The sequence below is a fragment of the Synchiropus splendidus genome, chromosome 10 (genome assembly GCF_027744825.2).
Source record: "Synchiropus splendidus isolate RoL2022-P1 chromosome 10, RoL_Sspl_1.0, whole genome shotgun sequence".
Lineage (NCBI taxonomy): Eukaryota > Metazoa > Chordata > Actinopteri > Syngnathiformes > Callionymidae > Synchiropus > Synchiropus splendidus.
Genome location: NC_071343.1, coordinates 9,894,537 through 9,916,908, shown reverse-complemented (window position 1 = coordinate 9,916,908; position 22,372 = coordinate 9,894,537). Strand labels below are relative to the sequence as shown.

Sequence of the window (22,372 nt, the reverse complement as noted above, 5' to 3'; positions counted from 1 at the left end):
TATTTTCGGACTTGTTAACATCTGGACACCGGTTCTGTTGTGGCCAAACAACAAATAACCACGCAATAAATATAACACGATGTTCTTCCAAACCACAGGAACCAGACTCAGAAGACACGAAGAGAAGTGGATCTTCCCTATTAGCATGATGGTCAGCTCCAGATACGATGTGTTAGAGGGTTAGTTGAGATCGAGGTCCTTCACTAACATTGCTCAGTTTGATTGTTCATATTGTGGATATTTTAAGTTCATCGACAGTCTGTAGTTTTGCTCTCACAAGTCCAATTTCTGTTTCATTCTGAATTTGCACCCTATATAGACTGTTCTCTGAAGACAGAAATGAAGATAGAAATGATGGCTATTATTTAGAAACAGAGCCAACCAATCAAGGCGCAGGTAATACCACGGGTCAAACTCAAGGCCCGAGGGCCAAATCCGGTGCACCAAGCAATCTTCTGTGGACCGCAAGCACTTTAGACACCTTAACTTTGCTCAAAATCAAATTCCCTCCAGGCACATTGGTATTGTCACTGACTGAGATCACATTGTTCAGATTGTTTTTGAGCAAGTGGAGATTATAAACATCAGTCTGGGATCTTTCAAAGAAAACAAAAATGGAATCAGATGGGAGGCAATTCAATGAAATCAGGGAAAGCTTGTGTGTGTGCTTCGAGGAGGAAAAAGCAGTGTCTGTTGTCTTATGAGGCAGAGTGGGCGGTGAACCACTGCTTTGCACTAACACGAGCCTCAATTGTGCATTTTTTCTTTCTTCAAAAATCAATTCTCACTAAAACAATAGTTTCACATCAAAATAAAAAGCGTTTCAACTGTTTATGTCACTCATTTTGTGTGTTCTTGACATGGACATCATTAACTTGACAGTTTTATTCATGTAAAAAGAGATCATTGGTGTTTTAGTACGCGTCAAAATCATGTACCCACTTCAGTGGCGGGAGCGATGTGTGATGTCACATAGGCTTATCCTTTAACATCTCCTTTTGCAATGACTGCAGGTAACACTTTAGACATGGAAGACCACACCAGCTTTAGGGGCCTGATACAAATTCCTCAATAAATTTGGTTTCAAAATTCACAACACGTCAAAAAGCTTCAAGTACTTCCATGTAGAAACACCTATGTGGTAATATCAAGAGCAGATTTTTTTCCCCATACATGGTCACACAGCTTGATTTCATTTATTCTGACACTGTTTCCATTCTATCAACTGTAAACCAATAGTGATGGCACTCACCTGACTGGGATGTGCCCTCGGACCAATGGAGTAGTCACCATCCAGATCAAAGTCAAACGGGTCGACGGTGAGACGCCTTTTGATTTTTTTCTTCTTAAAAAAAAACAAACAAAAAAAGCAACAAATATATAAGTGCAATTGAGTATGCTTGCGTGTATCAGCATTGCATCCGCAGCACCAGCAGAGGGCGCACTGTCACAATGAGGTGCTACCTATCTGCCCAGAAACACCACTTGCATTATTGTGTCCTGCTCATTTTGATGTTCTCTTTATGAAAAACATAAAAGGATACCCATGAAAGCCAAGTCTGAACTCGCCCGACCAACCTCCCGCCATCAGCTTAAAGGCCTCAACAAACGTAAACAATTTCAGTCTCAGGATGAATTCCAGGTGAATTACAGCCTCATGTGTGAGAGCTTTCTCTCCTCTCTTCCAGGTCTGCTTTGTGCGACAGGCTGGTATTCGCCCACAATCCTCAGCAGATGGTGCAGGTTCAGCTGCTTAACCTTTAACCAGACATTCCAGAGAGCAGAACACGTCTGTTAGACAGCGCATCCCGACTTGTGGACTCAACTTATCCTGTTAAATCACCATTGTTTATGTGTTTGTGGAACATCTACCGGTTCTTATGTGGTGGGGAATATTTGTGATCAGCAAAAAGACTCTTGAGGGAAAAGCGTTAAACTTGGAATATGACTCAAACTAAAACTCAAATTGAGAATTAGGATGCATCGTGTCGGGATCAATAAGGAACAAAGTGCTGCTCACCCCTGTACAGCGCGGCGACTCAGCTACCTCCACGCTGCTCTCCTCGTACCCGCCTGCAGACATGAACATGAGAAGCGAAAGCGTCAGTGGAACTAATGCGGAGAAATGATTGAAGAACCAAAAAAATGAGCCAAAACTGATTCCATCTCACACCAGAGCTCCTCAATCTTTCTTCCTGGAAACTAGTGATGGGCTGGTGAGGCTTCATTAAACAGGCTCCTCATTTTCAGAGGTCAGTAGGTGGCGCTCTCGGGTTACAAATGGTGTGACGTTTCATTGAAATAGTTGTTCAAATCCAAAGAGTTTGGAGCAGAGAGTGCCATCTAGTGGGCTGTAAAAACAAGGACACTGTTTCATGAAGCCTCACAAGCACATACCTTCCTTTGACTTCATTGAATTGAGTACAGGAGGATAGTCATACTATTGGCAAAAAATAAGAAAATTCTATGCATATATATGTGGACGGTGACTTATTTCTCATGAGAATTTAGCTGTCCTTCAGAGTACACAGACTCTGTTAACCGAGAGAGCAATGAACAATGACATTTTTGCTGGCTACAGTAGTAGAAGAGCTTACTGTGAATCTCAGCGATGCTCTGCACGTCGTATTCTTGCAGTTCTGATCGAGAAAAACAAGAAATATCGGTTAGTGTAAGTGAAATAAAATCATGGAAAGTTCAAATCAAGGAAATGGGAATGTTGTAATCACAGAAGCCAATGTACAGTCTTCACTTCCTGGTACCCTTGCACTCAGATACTTAACCTGTTGATAGCCAAAAAATTCAGTGGGAACAGAACACAGTATTCCACAGAGATTGACAAAGGCAGTTGACAGAGCTTCAGTGCATCATTCAGCGAAATATTGTCATGTGAAAAGTGGGTTGTGGTGAAGACAATTTTATGATGCAGAAAACATAACAAACAAACCAAAAAAATTGAGCCAACAATTGAAACATTTTTGCACAGAACGCAGGAAACACATTTTCAGAGGCCAGTAGATGACGGCGCAACACTGTTTCATGATACCTCGTCTACACATCACTATACACAAAGGGTAGCAACATGTAATAGTGATGAGCCTTTTTGTCATCGTTTTATCAGCCAATTCACACAGTTCTCTCACACAAAGTAACCTCAGAGTGTAAAAAAATCCAGCCACCCATGGCGATTTGGTCAGTTTCTCTGATGGAACTATCATCAGGAAATTAGATTATCCCTTGCAAAAACTGTTCATTGTGAATAAATACAACCCAGTGAGACACAAGCTTTTGAGACCATCTGTGGTCTGTTTATCGGGGCTCACCAACAGTGAGAGGAGCTGCTGAAGTTGGAATCTGGAAACATGTTGGGAAGGATCCCGAGTGTGTGCATGAGCATAGGAGTGTGTATCGCAGTGGGTCTTGGACGAAGCTGAAGCACATGATCATGTTAAATTGCCTCAGTACCCTCCGAGCTTTGGTGTCCCAGTAGACCTCGGCAGAGCTCGTACAGTAACAATAGCTCAGAGTCCTGCCAGTGGAATCAAACCCATGTGGTCACATGAAAGCCGGTATGCAAGTCTCAGAACCGTTTCAAAGTCGAGTCATCTGTTTTCAGCTCAGTTTCATAACACCATCAGACTTCTCGCTGTTCTCACTCGCGTCTAGCTCTTTTTTCCCTTCACATATTTAAGGTTCTCATCACGAGGTCTACACGTCTAGTTTCTCAGTTCGCATCTGAAAGCCTTCAGGCCGAGGAAGCGTCAGGATTCCAGCTGTTCCTCCAGACCTCAAACACCGTGACCTCACTCGGAAAGCTGCTGGATTTGATCATTCACTCCCTGTTTCAGTCGCCGCGGGAGGAGGCCTCCGGGCTGCTCCAGTTGATCACCAGTGAAGAAGTGAAAATCAGCAAAAACTGGCTTCATGTAGGATCTGCCTGACTATACTAAGCTTTCAGGATTTAACAATTAAACATAATAGCGGCGTGTTTCACGTGCGCTATCACAAGTGGAGCAGATGAAGGACACAAGTAAGCTAGTTTCAGCTGGTGTTTTTGTCTGATGACAGGATATATTTACTGCAGCAGTTCAAAACATAGCAGGTTTAACTTGGCAAACATTTAATGGCAGTCTTAAATTACAAAAAAAAAGGATACCGAAGCAACAAAAAATGAACTACTCTTAAACACTGGATTCACATTTGGGTCAAAATTAGGGGGCTTTCACACTACACTCCAAGGCCTACTGGCCATTTTACCCTGCCACTGAGCCACCTCTAACTGCACCTATAATGATGATGATTCATATTTTCAGTCCTTCTTATATTATAAATATTACAATTTTAGGTAAAACACGCCACAAATATGTTTTCAGTGAATTGGGTAGAGCTGTATTTTAAGATTTTTAAATTTCGGGGTAGTGATGGGCTGGTGAGGCTTCATGCAACAGAGCTCAGTAGGTGGTGATCCTTGGCTCAAAAATGACGTGAGGTTTCACTGTAACGGTTGTTCAAAACTTAAAGAGTTTAGAGCAGACAGTGCCATCTAGTGGGCTTTAAAAAGGAGGACACTGTTTCATGACGCCTCATCAGCCCATCACTAGCTGCAGCAGAACTAGTTAGTTGCATAAATGCCTTCCAGGCTTGGTGTGTGTCAAAGTCACAGTTGTAGGATTCCCCACACGTCGATAACATAGCTTGAACAGAGCTCAAAATGTTGATATGCCAATGTCCATTGTCACTCATTGCCATGAACTGCTTTTGCTTCGGACAGATGACAGCACACCACAAGTTTTTTGGGAGGCCACACGAAAGATACACAGGATACACACGACCCCACTGACTGTCAAGATAACATCATTGTCGTAAGATGTGACCCGAATGTCAGCAAGCCAAAGCTGCTATTCATATCATTAAAATAATTGTTCTACACTGACTCGAAAGATCGAACGCTGTTTTTCCATGAGCAGCCTTTGAAAACAGGAAAAAAAAAGTATATTTAAGAGCAAGATCTTCATTTTGGTTTTGATGAAACCTCAAGTCCCTCCCCTCCATACACACCCTGACATCAACACCAGGCCCGATCAGGACTGTCTCCAGGCATGACGGCAGCTGTGAGGAGTCTGAATGGGGGAAAACAGGAAAGACCAAATGGACATTGATGAGTTCTGACAGATTTGGCCGCCCGCTACCATCGGAAACTTTGTCCGTGTGACTCAGAGTCACAAGAATGAAGAGGCTTGCTGGGAAATAAGAGGGCGGCAGAACTTTCAGGAGATTCTGCGGCATGGCCAGTGGGGAGAATCGAGAGGGCGCTGAAGCATCCACGTCGAAATCTACTGAAAATCTACTGAGTTGCATTACAGATTTATTTATGCACTATATAGTATATGCCTAGTTATATCCATTAAGCAAATTAGAAAAAAAATAAAAGGCATAATAAAATAAATAAATAACAGAAAATTACAATTGCATCCGAGATGACTTGGTAATGCATGTGTTTTACCATTATCTATTGCCATGATAAGTATATTTATAGTGCAAAAAAAACACAGATAGACTTATAATAAAGCTATTCATGCACCTTAACAAATATAAAATATTTTTAATTTCTTGGATGATGATCCAATTTAGGTCATATCTCCACTTTTAAAGGAAAAAAAAAGTACACTGACCCAAATGACTTCCCTCAGGGTGACTTCACTTTCCTCAGTAATAAAGGTGAGAAGCTTGGCAGAGGGGGTGGTTTGGCCATGGCCAACAGGGAAGACGCCCAGGTTCAGGCCTTGTGATGGAGGAGGCTCCAGGAGGAGAGGAAAGTCTGGGCCGACTGCAACTAACAAGATCTCTGCAGTGTGTTCACATCTTCTTCTAATCCCTCAATAACTATTTTACGACAAAGCTTTAACAGCAAATGACAAATCAATTGGTTTCATTCGTATTTCCCAACCAACGTCAACAAAAATAACCCAACAACCCTAATAAGAAACAAAAGCCATGTGTTTATAGTTTAGTGTAGTGATGGACATGGACGAGTCACGCACATAACCACACAAACCTGAGCTGGAGACAAACCTGCTGGACACTATTATACAAAAGACAAGAATATTATTTAAAGGGATGACATAAGAGGAGGGGAAACTACGAAAACGTGAGTTAAATTTGAAGAATAGAGAGAAGAATAGCTTTATCAATCACATTCATCAACTCCCTCTGACCTGAGAACCTTTCCAATATCACTGGTGTCAGAACTTCAATGCTCTTAAGTACTTTCACTTCATGACTTGCATGCTTACTTACATAGAGTGAACAGAAACAACTGTGATGGGGTGAGTATGAATCTGTCAACGCTGAATATAAATGATGAACCATCAATTATCTCAGTTCTACTGAACCATGAGTAGTGATGAGGTTATGAGGCTTCATGAAACAATGTCCTCATTGTCAGAACCCACTAGATGTCACTCTTTGCTCTAAACCCTTTGGCTTTGAACAGCTATTTCAATGAAACTTAACATCATTTTAAACCGAAAGTTCCACTAAGTGAATTTTGAAAATGTGGACACTGTTTCATGAAGTCTCACAAGCCCATTATTTTTTATTTTTTATGAGTTTTCCACCTCACAAGTGAAGACTTTGGATCTTCTCTTTCTTTTGTCTTTGTTTGTATTAGATATTTTGTCACAGTTCACATGACTTTATCAATAGTGAAGTCCACTTCAATGATATCAACAAAATAGAAAAACAATACTGTATTTATATAAACCTTATTTATCATCAGTGTGTTGTGATAGCATTTGCACAGATAAAAGTGAAAAAAGTTATGTATGGAATGTAATATTTTTTTCAGCGTTGGCACCAATTCCTAAAGAAACGAAAAGCAGGAGTCACACCTGCCACCTCATGGCGGCAGCTAAACTAAACTGCTGTCTTTAACCACCCACTTTACCATCTTGAGTTATGGTTTAATGCATTAGTCTATGCCACTCATGATCTCAATGGGAAAGTGCTTTGGCCACAGCATTCTTCTCAGCATGACATGGCAGCAACAACAAAATGATTGAAAAGTTGCGACTTCTTCTGCTAAAACAACCATTTGTGTGGAGGATGTGAGTCATGCGAGGTCACATGAAGAGAAGCTTCATAAAGAGGATGGAAAACTCGTGGCAGCTGAAATAATAATGCTACAGAATTCAGAAATCAATTTTCAGTTTTTTCACTACCAAGCAGCTTGTGACACTAGTGGCATAGTATTTCTACAACATGGGAGTCAAACATGAGCTGAATTATGCAACTTCATCATCTGCAGAACAAATTAAATTTTATATATAAGATCCAATACATTTACTCTGTAATCCCTCTGTGTAGTGGACATCATGACAGGCTCAGAGTTTAGCTGCAAATGGTGTGGTGGTGGTTATTAAATCAAAGTGTAAGTATAGATCAGAGGAAAGTAGAACTAAGTTGATTTGCAATTTGTTCAGCAATTGACTATTATACATCCATAAAATGTAAACATGAATATAAATATAAACTATTTAAATGGATAAGAATGAATACTTTTAGTTTTCATGTTGTCATGTTTTGTTTCCAGTGTTGTTTCCTTTTCCATCTCTTTCTTCAGCTTCACAGCAGCGCAACTGGACCCCATTCTGCGGATCAGACTCCGCTGATTTCTACACCTGGGTTCCAGTCTGCGCTGCCAGATGGTTGCTTCCCGTCCTCACGGTAAACTCTCTCTCGATCTTCCGCTCTCTCGTACTCCTGTATATATTCCAAATTCCGTGCGTGATTAATCTTCTTTCTACTGCCTCCTGAGTTTGTTGTCCTTGCTCAACTTTCTGTTTCTCGCTTCTCGCCATTTGATTGTGTGAGGTCTTTGTATCACGTTTGTAACTCAGCTTTTGAGTTTTGGGTTCTCGTGTAATTGTTGATAAACCTTGTTAAAACTACTCTCACTCTTCTGAGCCTTCTGTCAGTCCTCAACAATTCAGCAACTGGGTATGATCTAGACAGCCATGATACATGTCCATTGTTTAACCATCAGACCCGTGAATGAAAAGCTCCTCTGTCTATCTGACTTGCTCAGCTGAAGCAGCTTTCAGGGTTGGATTGTTGGCTCATCACGTCACACGCCCGCTGAAGTTCGAATCACATCCCACCCACACCTCATGCAGTCAAGTACAAAAGCAAAACTAGACGAAACTGAAGCCTGTCTTCATTCCTTCGTAGTAACTCACCGACAAGGTCATCCTGGGAGCAGCTGCTTCCACCACTAAGTCTTTTGAAGAGCGAGCGCATCACCTTGGCGCTGCCGAAGCGCTTGAATCGAGACCGGACATTTGCGTGGTACCACTCCAAAGTACCGATCTTCAGAACCCTGTCAGGGGAATCAGAACACAGTTATAACAGAACCTGACGTATAGTCATGAAGAACATTGCTGCCAGCTGCTCGTGTAATACATGCACAAATTCTCAGTGTGATTTATTCCAGACTCTTTTAGACTCAAGGAAAGGTCTTTTCGGGCCGCTGTGCTCGTGCCAGTAATAGTTCTATAATTACATTCTGAGCATGAAGATGACGCCCGGTTGAATTTTATGTCAGACCATCGGCGGTATTGAGGTGTCAGCTGTCAAAAAAGGACTTGACAAGCAGCCTGACGTTGTGGTCAGGATGATGAGTGAAGTGCAGTGTCTGAATAAAATTCTCTGGGAACCCTCTAACGCATGGTTGAAACCTCTGGCCAGAACATGTGTGAAGCATTACTGGAAGTTCCACACTCCTTAGTGGGTCATCAGCGTCAGGATTCACTCCCCGTTTGTACTATAAACACTGTAAATTGTCCATTTTATTGTTTTAAGAAACATTAGTGCAATTAATACAAGTAACGTCAAGTATATTTGACATTTCTTATGAGCATTTCAAATAAGCAGGATTCAAGAATTGAATATCAAGAGACTGATCACAAGATCGGTACTGTAGATGGATGTATTAATGGATTTTTGGAAGAAAAGATTCATGTGTGGATGCTTTGATGGTTAACTACATGGGTGTGTGGATGGATGGATGAGTAGATGTGGGGGTGGATGGATGGATAAGTGGGTTGATAGATGGATGGATGGATGGGTGGATGGTGTAAATGGATGGATAAGTGCATAGATGGATGATGGAATGAATGATGGATGGTTAGATGGATGGATGGACGGCCTGGTGGGTGGGGTAAATGGATGGATAACTGGGTAGATGGATGGATGGGAGGATGGCTTGATGGACGGATGCTGCATGGATGTGAGGATGGTTGGATGAATGGATGAATAGATCGGTGCGGTGCATAGATGAGTGGGCCAGTAGATGGATGGATGGATGGATGGATGGATGGACGACTACATAGGTGTGTGGCTGGATGAGTTGAAGATGAGAACGAGACAATGAAAATTTCTTGGATGTTACATGGACGCATGGCAGAATGTACCTGGCCATGTGGCAGGGGTCGCACACCCATCCCTGCTCCTTCTTGTTGTAGCGAGTGCAGGACTTGCAGACCAGCAGCTGACAGTCCAGACACTGCCGCTTGCTGCTGAGCAGGAACTTGAAAGGCTGAAGGCAGCGGATGCAGTGCGTCTCGCTCAGGCTGCTCTGGTTCCCCAGCAGCTCCCTCTTGGTGTCCTCCTTCTCGATCCTGGTCTTCAGCTCTCTGCAAAAAGGGAAACAGGGTTTGATTTACCTTCACCACGGAACATGACCAACAGCTTCTTTCCAGTATCGAGATAAACAAACCATTTCACAAGCCATATCACGTCGCTCATCTCAAACATGAGCAAGCGCTTTGTTTGTGAATCTGACGTAGTTTTCTAAACTGCTTCACTGCAGTTTATGTTCTGACAACTGAGAAAACGACCGGAGGTTTACTTTGGCTTTTATTGATGGACAAAAGGGGAGATTTTGGTAGCTTTGTTACGATGGACGTCGCGTCTTGTTAGAGGGAGAGTCATTCCAGACTCTATTGGGGCCAGCAGCGGGGCACATCATGCTTTATTATCACAGAATTTTATGTTTATTTGTCAGGAACGGAGTGCGGTGTTCAACTTCATATTCAAAGTGGGCCTTAGTGCGCACACAACCCATTTGCAAGGACTCAAAGCAAGACGAAAACTAGCTTCAAGAGAAGAGGTCAGTCCATCAACACGAACTGAGAAGAACTTCAAAAGGTCATAAAACTCCGCCTGCAGAGGACCAAACCACAGGCCAGGCAGGAAACAGAGAGGAAACAAAGTGACCTTAAAGTGGATCTAATTATCTCTGACCGCTTGAAGCATGGCGCGCCCAACAGTTGGCCTTTACAGAGGAGCGTGGTCAGAGACGCTGCTGACAGGTTGAACAAAAAAGGCAGGAGGGACCCACCGACCTCTCGGAGGCAACCAAAGGTCTTCAGAAGCCTTTTGACATTCAGCTTGAACTGCCAAGTTTATTGAGAGAAGACAGCCATGACAGTTACCGAAGGTACCTGGGCCCTGTAGCCTCCTATTGTGCTCCTTCAAATTACAGTTTGAAGGCCCCAGATGGTCCCATTGGTCCTTGTGTGTAAACACTCTTAAGCAATAGGAATTTGATTTGACCTCGAAAAGAAGAAGATATTATATTATAATGCATTATATTATATTATAATTTATTGTATTATATTATGCATACAAAAGGGTAGTGAGGCCAGCAATGTTGCATGGTTTGGAAACAGTGGCACTGAGGAAAAGACAGGAGGCAGAGCTGGAGGTAGCAGAGATGAAGATGCTGAGCTTCTCTCTGGGAGTGAGAGCAGGATGGATAGGATCAGGAAGCAGTAGATCAGAGGGACAGCACGTGTCAGGTGTTTAGGAGACAAAGTCAGAGAGGCTAGATGGAGATGGTATGGACATCTACAGAGGAGAGAGAGAGCCAGTACATTGGTAGGAAGGTGTTGAGGTTGGAACTGCCAGGCAGAAGGTGGAGAGGAAGGACAAAGAGGAGAGTTATGGAGGTGGTGAAGGAGGACATGAGATTTGTAGGTTTGTAGGAGAGAAGAGGAAGCAGAGGACAGGGTGAGATGGAAGAAGATGATCCACTGTGGCCACCACTGAAGGGAGAAGCCGAAAGAAAAAGAAGATATGATATGATATATGATATATGATATATGATATGATCAAAGATATTAAAGATACACAACAAACACCAAAGACGTCCACAAAGCATTGGCAAAAAAAAGTGAAGTCACAAGATATCAAACAACACAAGACTAATAAATAATAATCATAACTAATAAATAAGTACCCATAAGATATGAACAAATATCAACAAAATAAATAAAATATAGTAAAGATAAGCTGAGAACTCTTATGCAAGGACTGTGCGAAACCATGTGACCGATTGATCTCACTTCATCCCAGAATAACCTGAATATATGATATGTTTTTGTGCAATGACAATAAAGAAAGTCTGTCTAAGTCTAAGTGGACAGAAAGGAACATTGAAACGTGCAAGATAGTGGATCAGCCGGACACTGAAGGCGCTGCCCAGTGCTGTCAGTGTGTCCTGTAGAGGGGGTGAGACAGGTTGGTCATCATGGATATGAGCTCGGCCACAGTCCTCCTGTCTCCAGGCTCCTGCACCGAGTCTAGAGAGAAGTCCAGGACTGAGCTGGCTCTCTTCTCCAGCCTGTCCCTGTCTGTAATGCTGCAGCCCAGACTTGTAATAATCGTCAACTCAGGTATCGAAAAAGTTGTCACGGTGGAGAAGAACTATGAAGGGACCACGTAAACAGTACGACGACTAAAGTAAGTAAGTACAACTCAAGCACAAGTTAATAAGAACTGGAGCTAGTGATGGGCTAAGCATCATGAACCAGGGCCCCCATTTATCATCTCCGTTTTATAATGTCTTAAAGAAAGTTTGCATTGTTTTTCAACCCACAGTGCCACCTACTGGGCTCTGAACATCAGGACCCTGCATCATGACGTGTCATCAGTTGTGTCGTGAAACAAAGGTCTACCTCAACTCAAGCCACTGGGATGTGGGTTCCGGGTGGGCCAGACCAGATCAGGTGCAGGCCTCAGGGTTGCGAGTATCTCTAAGAGGACCTCGGTGCCAAAACACTTTGGTCTTTGAACAGCACACTGGAACATCAGGTGGTTTCCGTCCAACACATTTGCTGCAGAGATCTTTTGTTTCTGTAAAGTCAGCCACTTTTGCTAAACACTTCGTGAGAAGAAAGAGAAACAGAATTGATCCATTTGGAGAGTATTTTCACTGTTTTATTTTATTTTTTCAACTTTGAACAAAGTTGGCAGCGCTGACAGCGATTCACCCAAGTGAATCATTGTCCTGATCAGGTATAACATCATCACGATCTGATCACAATCTGCTGAGAACACAACTCTTATGCAAGGACTGTGCGAAACCATGTGACCGATTGATCTCACTACATCCCAGAATAACCTGAATCCCATCTGTCGTCGCTCAGAACGTCCCAGCTGAGCCGTATTTAGAGAAGAAATCTGTTTTTTTTATTGTGAGAAACATCACGCGGGGTCAGGGTGGGGAAGTGGAACAAAGAGTTTCAGAATAAAAGGCAGATGTGGGATTGTTGTTTGAAAGTTGTGTATTTCCAGCTGTGAGCGATAATGGCAGCCATGACAACAAATGACTTCAAGGTCTTCGACGGCTGCCAATGACAGTGTTCTCTTGACTAACCCTGATTGTAATTTTGGTCCTTAAAGAACACTTGTCGAGATTGTTTCAATATTCTCGGCTACAGACCAATTGGGTCTTTGCTCATTGAACAGAAACATTATGACCAGAAGATCGTCATGACGATGGGGCTGTGACTGAGAAACTAGCTCAGATTAACTCTATATAAGCTGCAAAACAAGTTTGGGGTTTGGTTGCATGTCAGTTAAAGCAGCTGTCATGTTCACGTTCAATAGTCCAGACATGACCCATAGGAAAGTTCTTCTTTCACTCACTTCAAGGGATAAGTTCCAAATATCCAAACAAAGCCATCCTACAGTGACATCATGTTCAAAGGTCTGGATAAGCGAGCGGCCTCAGTCCAAGCTCCTCATTTCCCCTTTGAAGAAGCTATTATTGCAACAAAATCTGGCACACATATGGACAAAATAAAGCCTGTGGGGCCTCGTCGGTATGTGGAACTCTGCTGCAAACCTCTAAAGAAAGACGTTAATATAAGATATGACCACAGAGAGAATAAGAATCGAAAGGCTTTCAAGGAGCTTTAACAACATCAGTGCCACCTCCTTTGAAAACAGCAACTCAGGACCATCATTTATAGCGTTCCTCTAGCTTTGCCGGTCTCTTAATCTGGTGTTTGTGTCACAATCCTCAGCAGCAGTTTGATTTGAGTATGTAGAAAGACATTTTGCGTAAGGGGAAAACTTTTACTGCCCCACACAAAATTTCTTACAAGCTCACTAAATGACGTTTTATGCGCGTCTATGCTGCACTCCAAGAAGGCGCCCGGGTTTTCTTTTCAGACCCGCTCGACATGTGTGCCAAAAATGCATACAAGTGGATCAGTATGTTCAACCCCTCCAGTTTCTCTCTCTGATCTGAACCAGTTTTTTGTTAGCGCTTGTGTATTCTGTGAGGGAAAGGTCTATAATGGAACATAAAGTAGCATTGGCGGCATACTTCACCACTAATGGCGTGGCACAGATTTCACCCAAACGCTAAAGAAAATAAAGCAAACTATTGAAGTCAGCCGGCAAACCAAAACAACCGGTATGTGGTCCAGTATGATGTGTTTGATCGTTTTCTCGCAAGTTGAGCTAGCAGAAATGCCATGTTTCGTTTCTCTTGTTATTTCCTGTGTCATTTCCTTCTCTTTCTTCAGCTTCACAGCAGCGCAGCTGGATCCCATTCCGCTGATCAGACTCCACTGATTTCTACACCTGGGTTCCAGTCTGTGCTGCCAGGTGGCTGCTCCGCGTCCTCTGGTAAAGTTCCCCTTGAGATCTAGTTCTTAAACGTTCTTAGCAAACTTTCGATTTGTGCGTGCCTTTTCTTCTTCTTCCTCAGTTTTCTTCAAGTTCATTTTCTATCTCTTTATAACAGCGTTGTTGCTTTGTGTGAGAGTTTTTTACTCGCATTTTGTTGTCTTGTTGGCTTTTTCTTCCTTGCGTGTGTGTTTGAGCTTTCCATCACCGAGCGTTTTTCATTGTTTGGGCCTCGTGTTTATCCGAGTGCGGTTTTGGTTGTCCCTGTGAATTGGCTTGATAGTAATTCACCTCTTTCCTGTTTCTGGTTTTTCCCCAACCTTGAGCGTTTCCCTTGCTCCGCGTTTTGGTGGCGACGTCTTTAGTTTCTTGTTTCCTGTCTGTGCCCTGTTATTTGCTTGTTTGTTTATTAAAATTGTTCAATGTAACCTTGTCTGTTTGAATCCTCTATGAGCCAGCTGCAATTTACCACTTTGGTCTGTTCACCTGAACAAATCATGACAGGAAAAAGCCAACAAGACATTATGCACAGCACAATTCGTGTAGTGAAATGTACCAAGGAGGAAAGTAGGTTTCTGATTGTTAAATTGACTTTTTTTTTCTTTCCAAAAGAATGAAAATTCCTCTTGTGTGCTCAGAATCTCAATCTGCCCACAGATTAAGATGCAAAAACACCCTTCTATTTTTTTTTTTTAAATTCCAAATGGGGAGAACCAAGGCACTGAAACTCCATTCCTATCTTCACTCACAGTTAACAAGCATTCGACCACACCAATATGAGCGAAGCTCTTCAACATTTTTCTAAACTAAATCCAGACAAGACTGAGTTGCTGAGTGCTGTCCTTATCAAGACAAGTGCTGTGGTTCGCAGACAGAAAAGAGTGACGGTCGACACACAACTCTTCTTGACTGCACTCACTCTTGTGGATTTATGCTCTCAACATTAGGAGGGTATGTTGTTGAGTTGCTGTTTCCTCATTGAGAGGACCGTCTAGCTGAAGGATTATTTTCTTGATCACCAACTGGTGGACTAGCATCCGCACTGACATCGGTCTCGACCTCACAAAGTAAAAAAAAAAAAAAATGTTGGCAAATGCAGCCGTGCTAAACCATCCACCAGATCTGAACCCGTCCACAGTGTCCTTCAATTCAAAAGACAAATGTGTTTTGCAAAAGCTCAACAGCACAAATCCGTCTCAGCGCTTCTCATGAGCTTTGAACGAGGAATAAACCTCATCATCCTAGTCACGATCATGACCTTCATTTAACACATTAAAAAAAACCTGTATTTACACTAAATGCCGTCCCAACTCTAAGTTCATCATACAAACACATCGGACATAAATCATGGTTTATGGCCTCCTGGAGGATTTTCCTTAACAACCCTTGAGGAGCTGACGCGCCTTGCCAAAGGGCAGCGGAAATCTCCCCAGCCCCCCTTTGTGAGCCTCCTTCCGCTGGTTGATCTCTACATCAGTGGCTGTAGCTGAGGGACATGTGAGCAGTAAGGCAGCGAGTTATTGAGCAAATGACTGAATCATCTGTTGGCCAGCGAAACAGGTCTCTGAACCAAACAAATGATTCAAGGACCGGATCCAACTGTAGACTCACTGCAGCTTGTCAACACTTTGTCTTTCACAAATGTAGTGATAAAAACACAAATTAGTATTGTGACTCCACAGAGTGCTTTGTAAAATAAATAACAAATCAAGCAAGTCATTCACTCCCACTGTAATGAGAGCGGAATAAACATCAAAGGTTGAGAGAAAAACGTGTCTTTTCAAACTTAGACGTCTTCACTGAAATGACCACGAGGGCTTCCACATGTTGTCTCTCCTCGGGTGTCACATACTGATGTTTGTCAAGTGGACCTTTTGCGCCATATTGACTCTCATCGCTGCTTTGTTAAAGTTGCAACTTGGTGGACAGTATATAGCGCCTCATGTGACCATGGGTACTTGTTAGTGAGTGTTAAAGTGAGTGAAGCGCAAGTGACATGTCAACCCATCCTCACTCCCATGGTGTAATATACTGACAATGGACTTTTGCGTCCTATACTGACGCCTTCAGCGTTGCATGTTGACTCATGAGGTTTTCAATTGAACACAAAATTGCACGACATATCCGCTGTCCTGTATTGGACGTTACTTATAGTACCATACTTGGCAACGTGCTACTCAAAGCCTGTCAAACAGCTGGGCGTTACAGTCACGGTGGAGGAAAATGGCAATAGACATTACCCCACCAATTGCTGAAGGGTGCCTTCGGCGTCAGCATGGGACGCAAAACCCCACTTTCCCAGCGTTGATATACACACCATGGGAGTGAGGATGTGTTGGACATGTACCAAGTGACATGAAGCGACCACCATCCTGTGGCTTAATCCTAACTCCAATCACCGCCGTCTTACATCGATGGATCGTGCTGTCTACGGTATTTGCCGAAACAACACAGATGGATGATGATGATGATGATTTCCTTTAGCTTGCTTGTTTATTTATTCCTCAGTTAGTTTAAGTAAGAATGACGACTTTTTGAAACTCTGAAGCAACAAGGCTCATTCTCTAATCGTGAAAGATGGAGCATGAACCATTGCAAATGGACTGAACGTGGACTTAAGAAACCATAGACATTGATAAAACCTTCACTAAGTTTGGATCCAAAAAGGTGCAAGGATTGCTGCGAGAATGAGGTTTTACTGGCGTAAGGTTAATTTGTTTCTCACCCAAGTCTGTCCTCTTCCTTCTTCCTCAAGTCAAAGTCTCGCTGAACCACCTCCCACACATGTTTGGCCTCGTCGTCCGTCAACTTGGACAGATCCAGCTTCGGCCCTGGTGTGGCTCCAGGCATGATCGATGAAAGACAAGACGGGAGAAGCGAGCAGCAAGTCTGGACGAACCTGTGGTCACAGACACCAGGTCACGAGAGTCGCCACACTTGTTTTGCTGAGAATCGATTCTGCTGTGGAGAGAAGTCACTGTGCCGATGTGTGACTTGGAGGGGAATTGATTTTCATGCTCAGATAGGAAGTCTTCTCTGTGAGGTTTAACTGAACTTTGAACTCTAAGGGGGAGACCTCATCATCACACAAAGACTCACTGGTATGTCTGCCTATGTTACACAACATGAAGCATTGAAAAGTGTTACATGACCAAAATCCAAAATTTTACGTGGCCTCGGTCACATGTCGTCCTTTGATGGTCTTGTCCAGTTGCAAATAAATCAAAGTCAAAGTAGAAAACCAAATGTAAGAGTGTGGTCATTTGTTCTGCATGATTTGGAGATATATATATATATATATATATATATATATATATATATATATAGAGAGAGAGAGAGAGAGAGAGAGAGAGAGAAAGAGAGAGAGAGATTATTTCTTAAATGAATTTTCAATATTTGAAAATGTGATTTTATGAAATGTTTAATTCACGTTAAAAGCAATTTAATTTTTTTGTAATACATTTTCATAATTTTACAATTTAAACAATGGTAAGGACAAATAATATGTATCCAGTGGTGCACTTCAGACTGTATTTTACAAAGTCAAATACTCTGTTTGCGGGTAGATTTATTATTATTTTTTTTTTACTTTGAAAATGTCAAAACAAATCTGCAAAACACACTGAGCTGCAATTATGATCAGGTCAGGTCAGGTCAGAGTCTTCAAGAGGCAGAGTCAGAACATCTCTGGTTAGAGATCGAACCCTGTGAGATTCCGACTCCACACTGCGGACTTTTCAGCCAAAAAAATCTCACATGCTCACATTTTTTTTTAACAGTGAGCTGGATTATGAAGTGAACGGATGATTGCACACACACACACACACACACACACACACACACACACACACACAGAGACACGGTCAGTGAGAAGTGATGGAATGCTGCAGGACCTAACATCATTATCTTGTTTTGCAGTGACTCAGGAAAGACCTTAAGTGGTGAAAATAAGTACACGAGACCAACTCAGAAGTTAATAACCACCACATTTGCTCACATCTCTTTCGTCTGTTGTATTAAATATGACCCTTTTTTTTCTTTTAACTTAATATACTCATTATTTATATCCAGTTATTATTGTATTTATTGAAAATGTAACATATATATATGTTACATAAACAAACACAATAATTGGTTTTATTTGGCCTTATTTATATGATGTAAAAGAAAATGTTGAATTCATAATTTAATAATGACATAACACAACTTGTTTGACTTTATGTTTCAGTGTATTCTATTTTGGCTATTTTAAAATTTTCATTCTTTCACAATCCATTCCAAATGTCATTTTAATTTACTAGTTTATTTCTGAATGCATTCTTTGCTTCAGCTGTTTGGTTAGTTATGAATATCAATATTTCAATTCACGTATGTATTTCTATCCATTGCATCTGTTCTTGACTAAATTAGATATGAAATATAAAATAACACACATTGTAAACATATTGGTGGATCATGCATGTACATGGGAAACATACAAATAATAACAGAGTGAGAATGTTACATTCTAGAATGAAATATGATCAGAAAGACAGCAAGCATCACACATGCATTTGTAACAGATGGAGCCGTACCTTGTTGAACTCTTCGGCTGGAGGAGAGCGATTTGTCTGGAGAGACGTGGACTGACACTAACCAGCAGCCAGAAGCCCCGGTCACATGTCCAGTTAACAAGTTAGACGCAGCAGCAACTGACCCCTCTCCTTCTCCGGCACTTGACTCCCTGATGTAAACAATCCAAGCGGTGACAAAAACAAGACAATAAACGTGAAATTTCCCTCTCTGGTGTCAGATATTAGGAGCTGGACAGAGTCCAGGTCTGCAGTGGTCATGAGGTTCGCAGTAAGTTCAGCTTCAAATCACATGTGCTGGATTTCACATGCGGGTGGTCAAGAGTGGAGTGCAGGGTCCCAAAGTGAAAACAAAACATGAGACGGGATACAGCGACGCTCAAAACATTGATTTAGCGAACGCTCCAAAAGTTACAACCTCCTTGCATCTTGGACAATGAGCTCTTTTACAGATTTCCATATGACGGTCAACCGTCCACTAGGTCAGGGGTCGACAACCCGTGGCTCTAGACTGTAGCCCACCCCTAGTGGCTCCCTGGTGCGTTTTCAAATACGTCAAGATAAAAGATATATATATTTTTTGTTTTAATGCTGTAAAAATAAAACAATTTCCCACACAGCCTGCGACACACGTTTCAGAGCGGCATCTCGCACATGGCTGTTGTAAACAAGGGAGTGTGTCATTGACAATGGATTGCCATGGGAAAAAGAGAAAGATACAGAGGATTCACAGAAGAATGGACTGGATCATTTGCTTTGATCCAACAGCAGAGTGGCCACGTGGTGGGTCGTTCTCGACCAGGATGTGCTGCAGGGAAAATAAACATTTACTCATGAATGCTTTGATGATAGTAGGCTAGCTAGTACTTTTTTTTTCTTTATGGCACCGACCAAACTGTCTCAGGAGAATCAAACGTTGCTCCGTCATTGGGCACCAAGTTTCGGTACCTGAAGGCTTTCGAGGCTTTGTCACTGATGGTTTCTCTGACTGGTAATACTAAACAATTCACCATGAAAAAAAGAAATAGAATCCAGCTCATGTCCACAGGTGAGTTGTAACAAGTATGCTACAGGCTTCTGAATTTAGAATCATTTTATATCATATCCCACCACCCCACACATCTCAGTACCACAAAACAATGTTGTTTAACTTTGCCAGTGTGATAAGGTGCAGCATCAGTACTGTATAAGTACTATGACCTCCATCCATGAAAACGTGTTCATGTTTACTCTGTGCACTTCAACATCAAGATGAAAGAAGAAAAAAATAAACTCCTGCTTCTCTCATTTTGAAATATCAATAAGAACTCCTCTTATCTCCCGACTCCCCAACTGCTCCATGACGCATGTTGTCGACTACCACGATGAAACAATCCAGGTTCAAACGGAATGCAATGAATAATAACTATAATTTGTCCACTTGTGATTTCTACTTTCCTCAATATCTTATTCAATTTGAATTGTACAAGACGTTCAGAGGCAGCTTTATGGGCTTCAATAATGAATGGATGGATTTGGAACAAAATCTCGGCAGGATATGAACTATTTCTTCTTCCAGTCGTGAATTTTTATGTTGTAAAAGAAACCAAATGCAAATTAAATCCAAACCGCCTGTGATGTAGGCGACGGCAGTAAAACAACAGACAGTGTCTTGAGGAATCTGCTTGCAGCATTTAACATTCGCACTTTGTTTCTGGTTAGTGGTTCGTGCTGTAACCTCACAGCTCGAAGGACATTGGATTGATTCAGCTTCCTCCTGGGTTCTCTTTTATCCCTGTGCTTGGATCCCTGCACACACTCTGGTTTCCTCCCACAGAGATGATGATTGATGACTAAATTGTCCGTAGGCATGAGTGTGTGTGCATGGATGTCTGTGTGGGCCCTTTATTGGACCAGTGACCAGACCGGGGTGTTGCCTCCTCCAACAGTGAGCTCGTATGGCAACAACAACATCTCCCATGGATTGCACTTTCTCCAGTTGCCTTAACCAAATTTGCCATTGTTGTCTCACCATATGACGACTCTGACTGTGACTCATGTGAGAGAAAACTAGTCTGCAACTTCTAGTGAGCCCTTGTGGCCAACACCACAAATAAAGAGAATGTTTCCAGACATTTTGGAAACTCCCTGGTGGATACCATTCACAGTTTTGTCAACGTCTGTTGCTCCGAACCAACAAAGCACACGGCGAACTCCTCCACAGATTTTGATTTGGAAATGAACTTCAGTTGCATCCTGCCCTGATTCCAAACAATGTTTTTATTGTCTAGAACTGCTGACTGAGGTTTCCACATCTGGCAACCCCCCCTAACCCCTCCTCATTTAATTTGCCGTCATCAACTTTAGCCTCCTTTGAAATCCGGCTCTGAAGTCCTGGAGCCCGGTGAGAGCAATTCACTTCTTATAAATGTTGAGTCTCTAACACTCAGCAGTTTCTCCTTCCCAGCTCTCAACATAAACCATGTGATCCGTCCTGCAATCCAATTGTCTTGTTTGTGAGGACGCTCAGCCGTCATCCTCCCGTGGAAGGACACAAAAGGGCGTCTGTTTGCACTGACGTGACAGTTAAAATCCTCGGTATGATGCTTCAATTTGAATATTGTTGATGGCAATATGGGCACTTATTTAACTAACAAACTGTAACATTATGACATTGGCATCCAAACAGCAGTGACTGGACGCCTGTGGTCTGCAGCAGCATAAATATTCATTTCTGTTCCTTCAAGTCGATGAAAATCTTTTTGCTGATCGCACCAAACCAAGGTTTGGGGGCAGTGTAATATTCAAGGTAACCCAGTTCAAAACCAAAGATGCTCTTGTTGCTGGTATTATACTGTAGATAGAGATCTAACAAAATGATTCTGCCATGTTTACAGTTGGATGCAACGTTTTCCCTTTACACACTGAAGACCAACCAAATCTGGATTGAGAGTAGGTGCTGTCGGTAAATCTGCAGTTTTCCAGCCAGCAGAGTTCACATATCTCAACTTGGCATTTGTAATCTACATTATTGTGTTGTATCATGTAGTATGTTGGTGGAATACACTGTTATGAGGTGATGATGCATTGTGTCGTTGGCACTCACCTTATTACTTGGAAGTTACTGCAGACTGTTTCCCGAGTGGACAGGGTCCCGTGGGGAGTCTAGAGTTTAACTGACTTACTATATGCTGACGTTTTTTTGTTTTCCATAAGCAAAAGGGGACTTTTATTTTTGAGGTATGGACTTTCAATGAAGTTTTCTAATAAATGAAATATATCAAAACACACTCCACAAATCTACAAGAGTTTTGCTGAAAATTAAATTTTTTAAATCTGTCTTCTCTAATGGCTGCAGCACCGTTTCAGAGCTTAGTCACACTTTTCCAATCCTCCCACATCATCAACAGTCTGAGCAACTCTCATACTGCTGACGGTGCATGAATCAACATTTGTGTTTGTGGGCTCAAAGAAAGAGCGGGTTTTATGAGTCAAACACTTCCATTTAAGTTTGGAGTGGGTCATCCAAGTATCAGCAATATTCCAGGAGTCCTGCGACCAATGTGTGGCATAGGACCTTGCGACATTTGGAACCCACTCGGAACACACAGGCACAGTTACCAGTCCACACACTTCATTCCACAGACCAGTAAGGGAGTATCACAAGCCTCCTGCTTGCCAAGCTGCAACCAGGCCAGGTCTCTCTGTTTTCTCCTGCTGCTATCCGACACCAATCCCGAACAATCTCCTTAACCTGTTGCACTCATGCGCCTTCTGGATGACGTGCTTCACCATGACCCCTCCCCGAGAACATCCACCATTCCCTCACACAGCCTACGACC

General features: G+C 42.3%; 1 protein-coding gene across 4 annotated transcripts in view; it reads right to left on the bottom strand.

Annotated features, from left to right (window-relative positions):
• Window positions 1-22,372, bottom strand: part of mlphb (melanophilin b) — a 94,366-nt gene that overhangs the window by 5,044 nt on the left and 66,950 nt on the right. For all 4 annotated transcript variants that reach the window (XM_053877277.1, XM_053877278.1, XM_053877279.1 and 1 more), the window contains 7 exons: window positions 18,555-18,703; window positions 16,706-16,879; window positions 9,471-9,692; window positions 8,238-8,377; window positions 2,598-2,639; window positions 2,021-2,073; window positions 1,253-1,345 (listed from right to left, as the gene is read on the bottom strand). In XM_053877277.1, coding sequence (XP_053733252.1) covers window positions 1,253-1,345; window positions 2,021-2,073; window positions 2,598-2,639; window positions 8,238-8,377; window positions 9,471-9,692; window positions 16,706-16,830 — 675 coding nt within the window. In that variant the 5' untranslated portion in view covers window positions 16,831-16,879; window positions 18,555-18,703. The remainder of the gene's footprint in view (window positions 1-1,252; window positions 1,346-2,020; window positions 2,074-2,597; window positions 2,640-8,237; window positions 8,378-9,470; window positions 9,693-16,705; window positions 16,880-18,554; window positions 18,704-22,372) is intronic.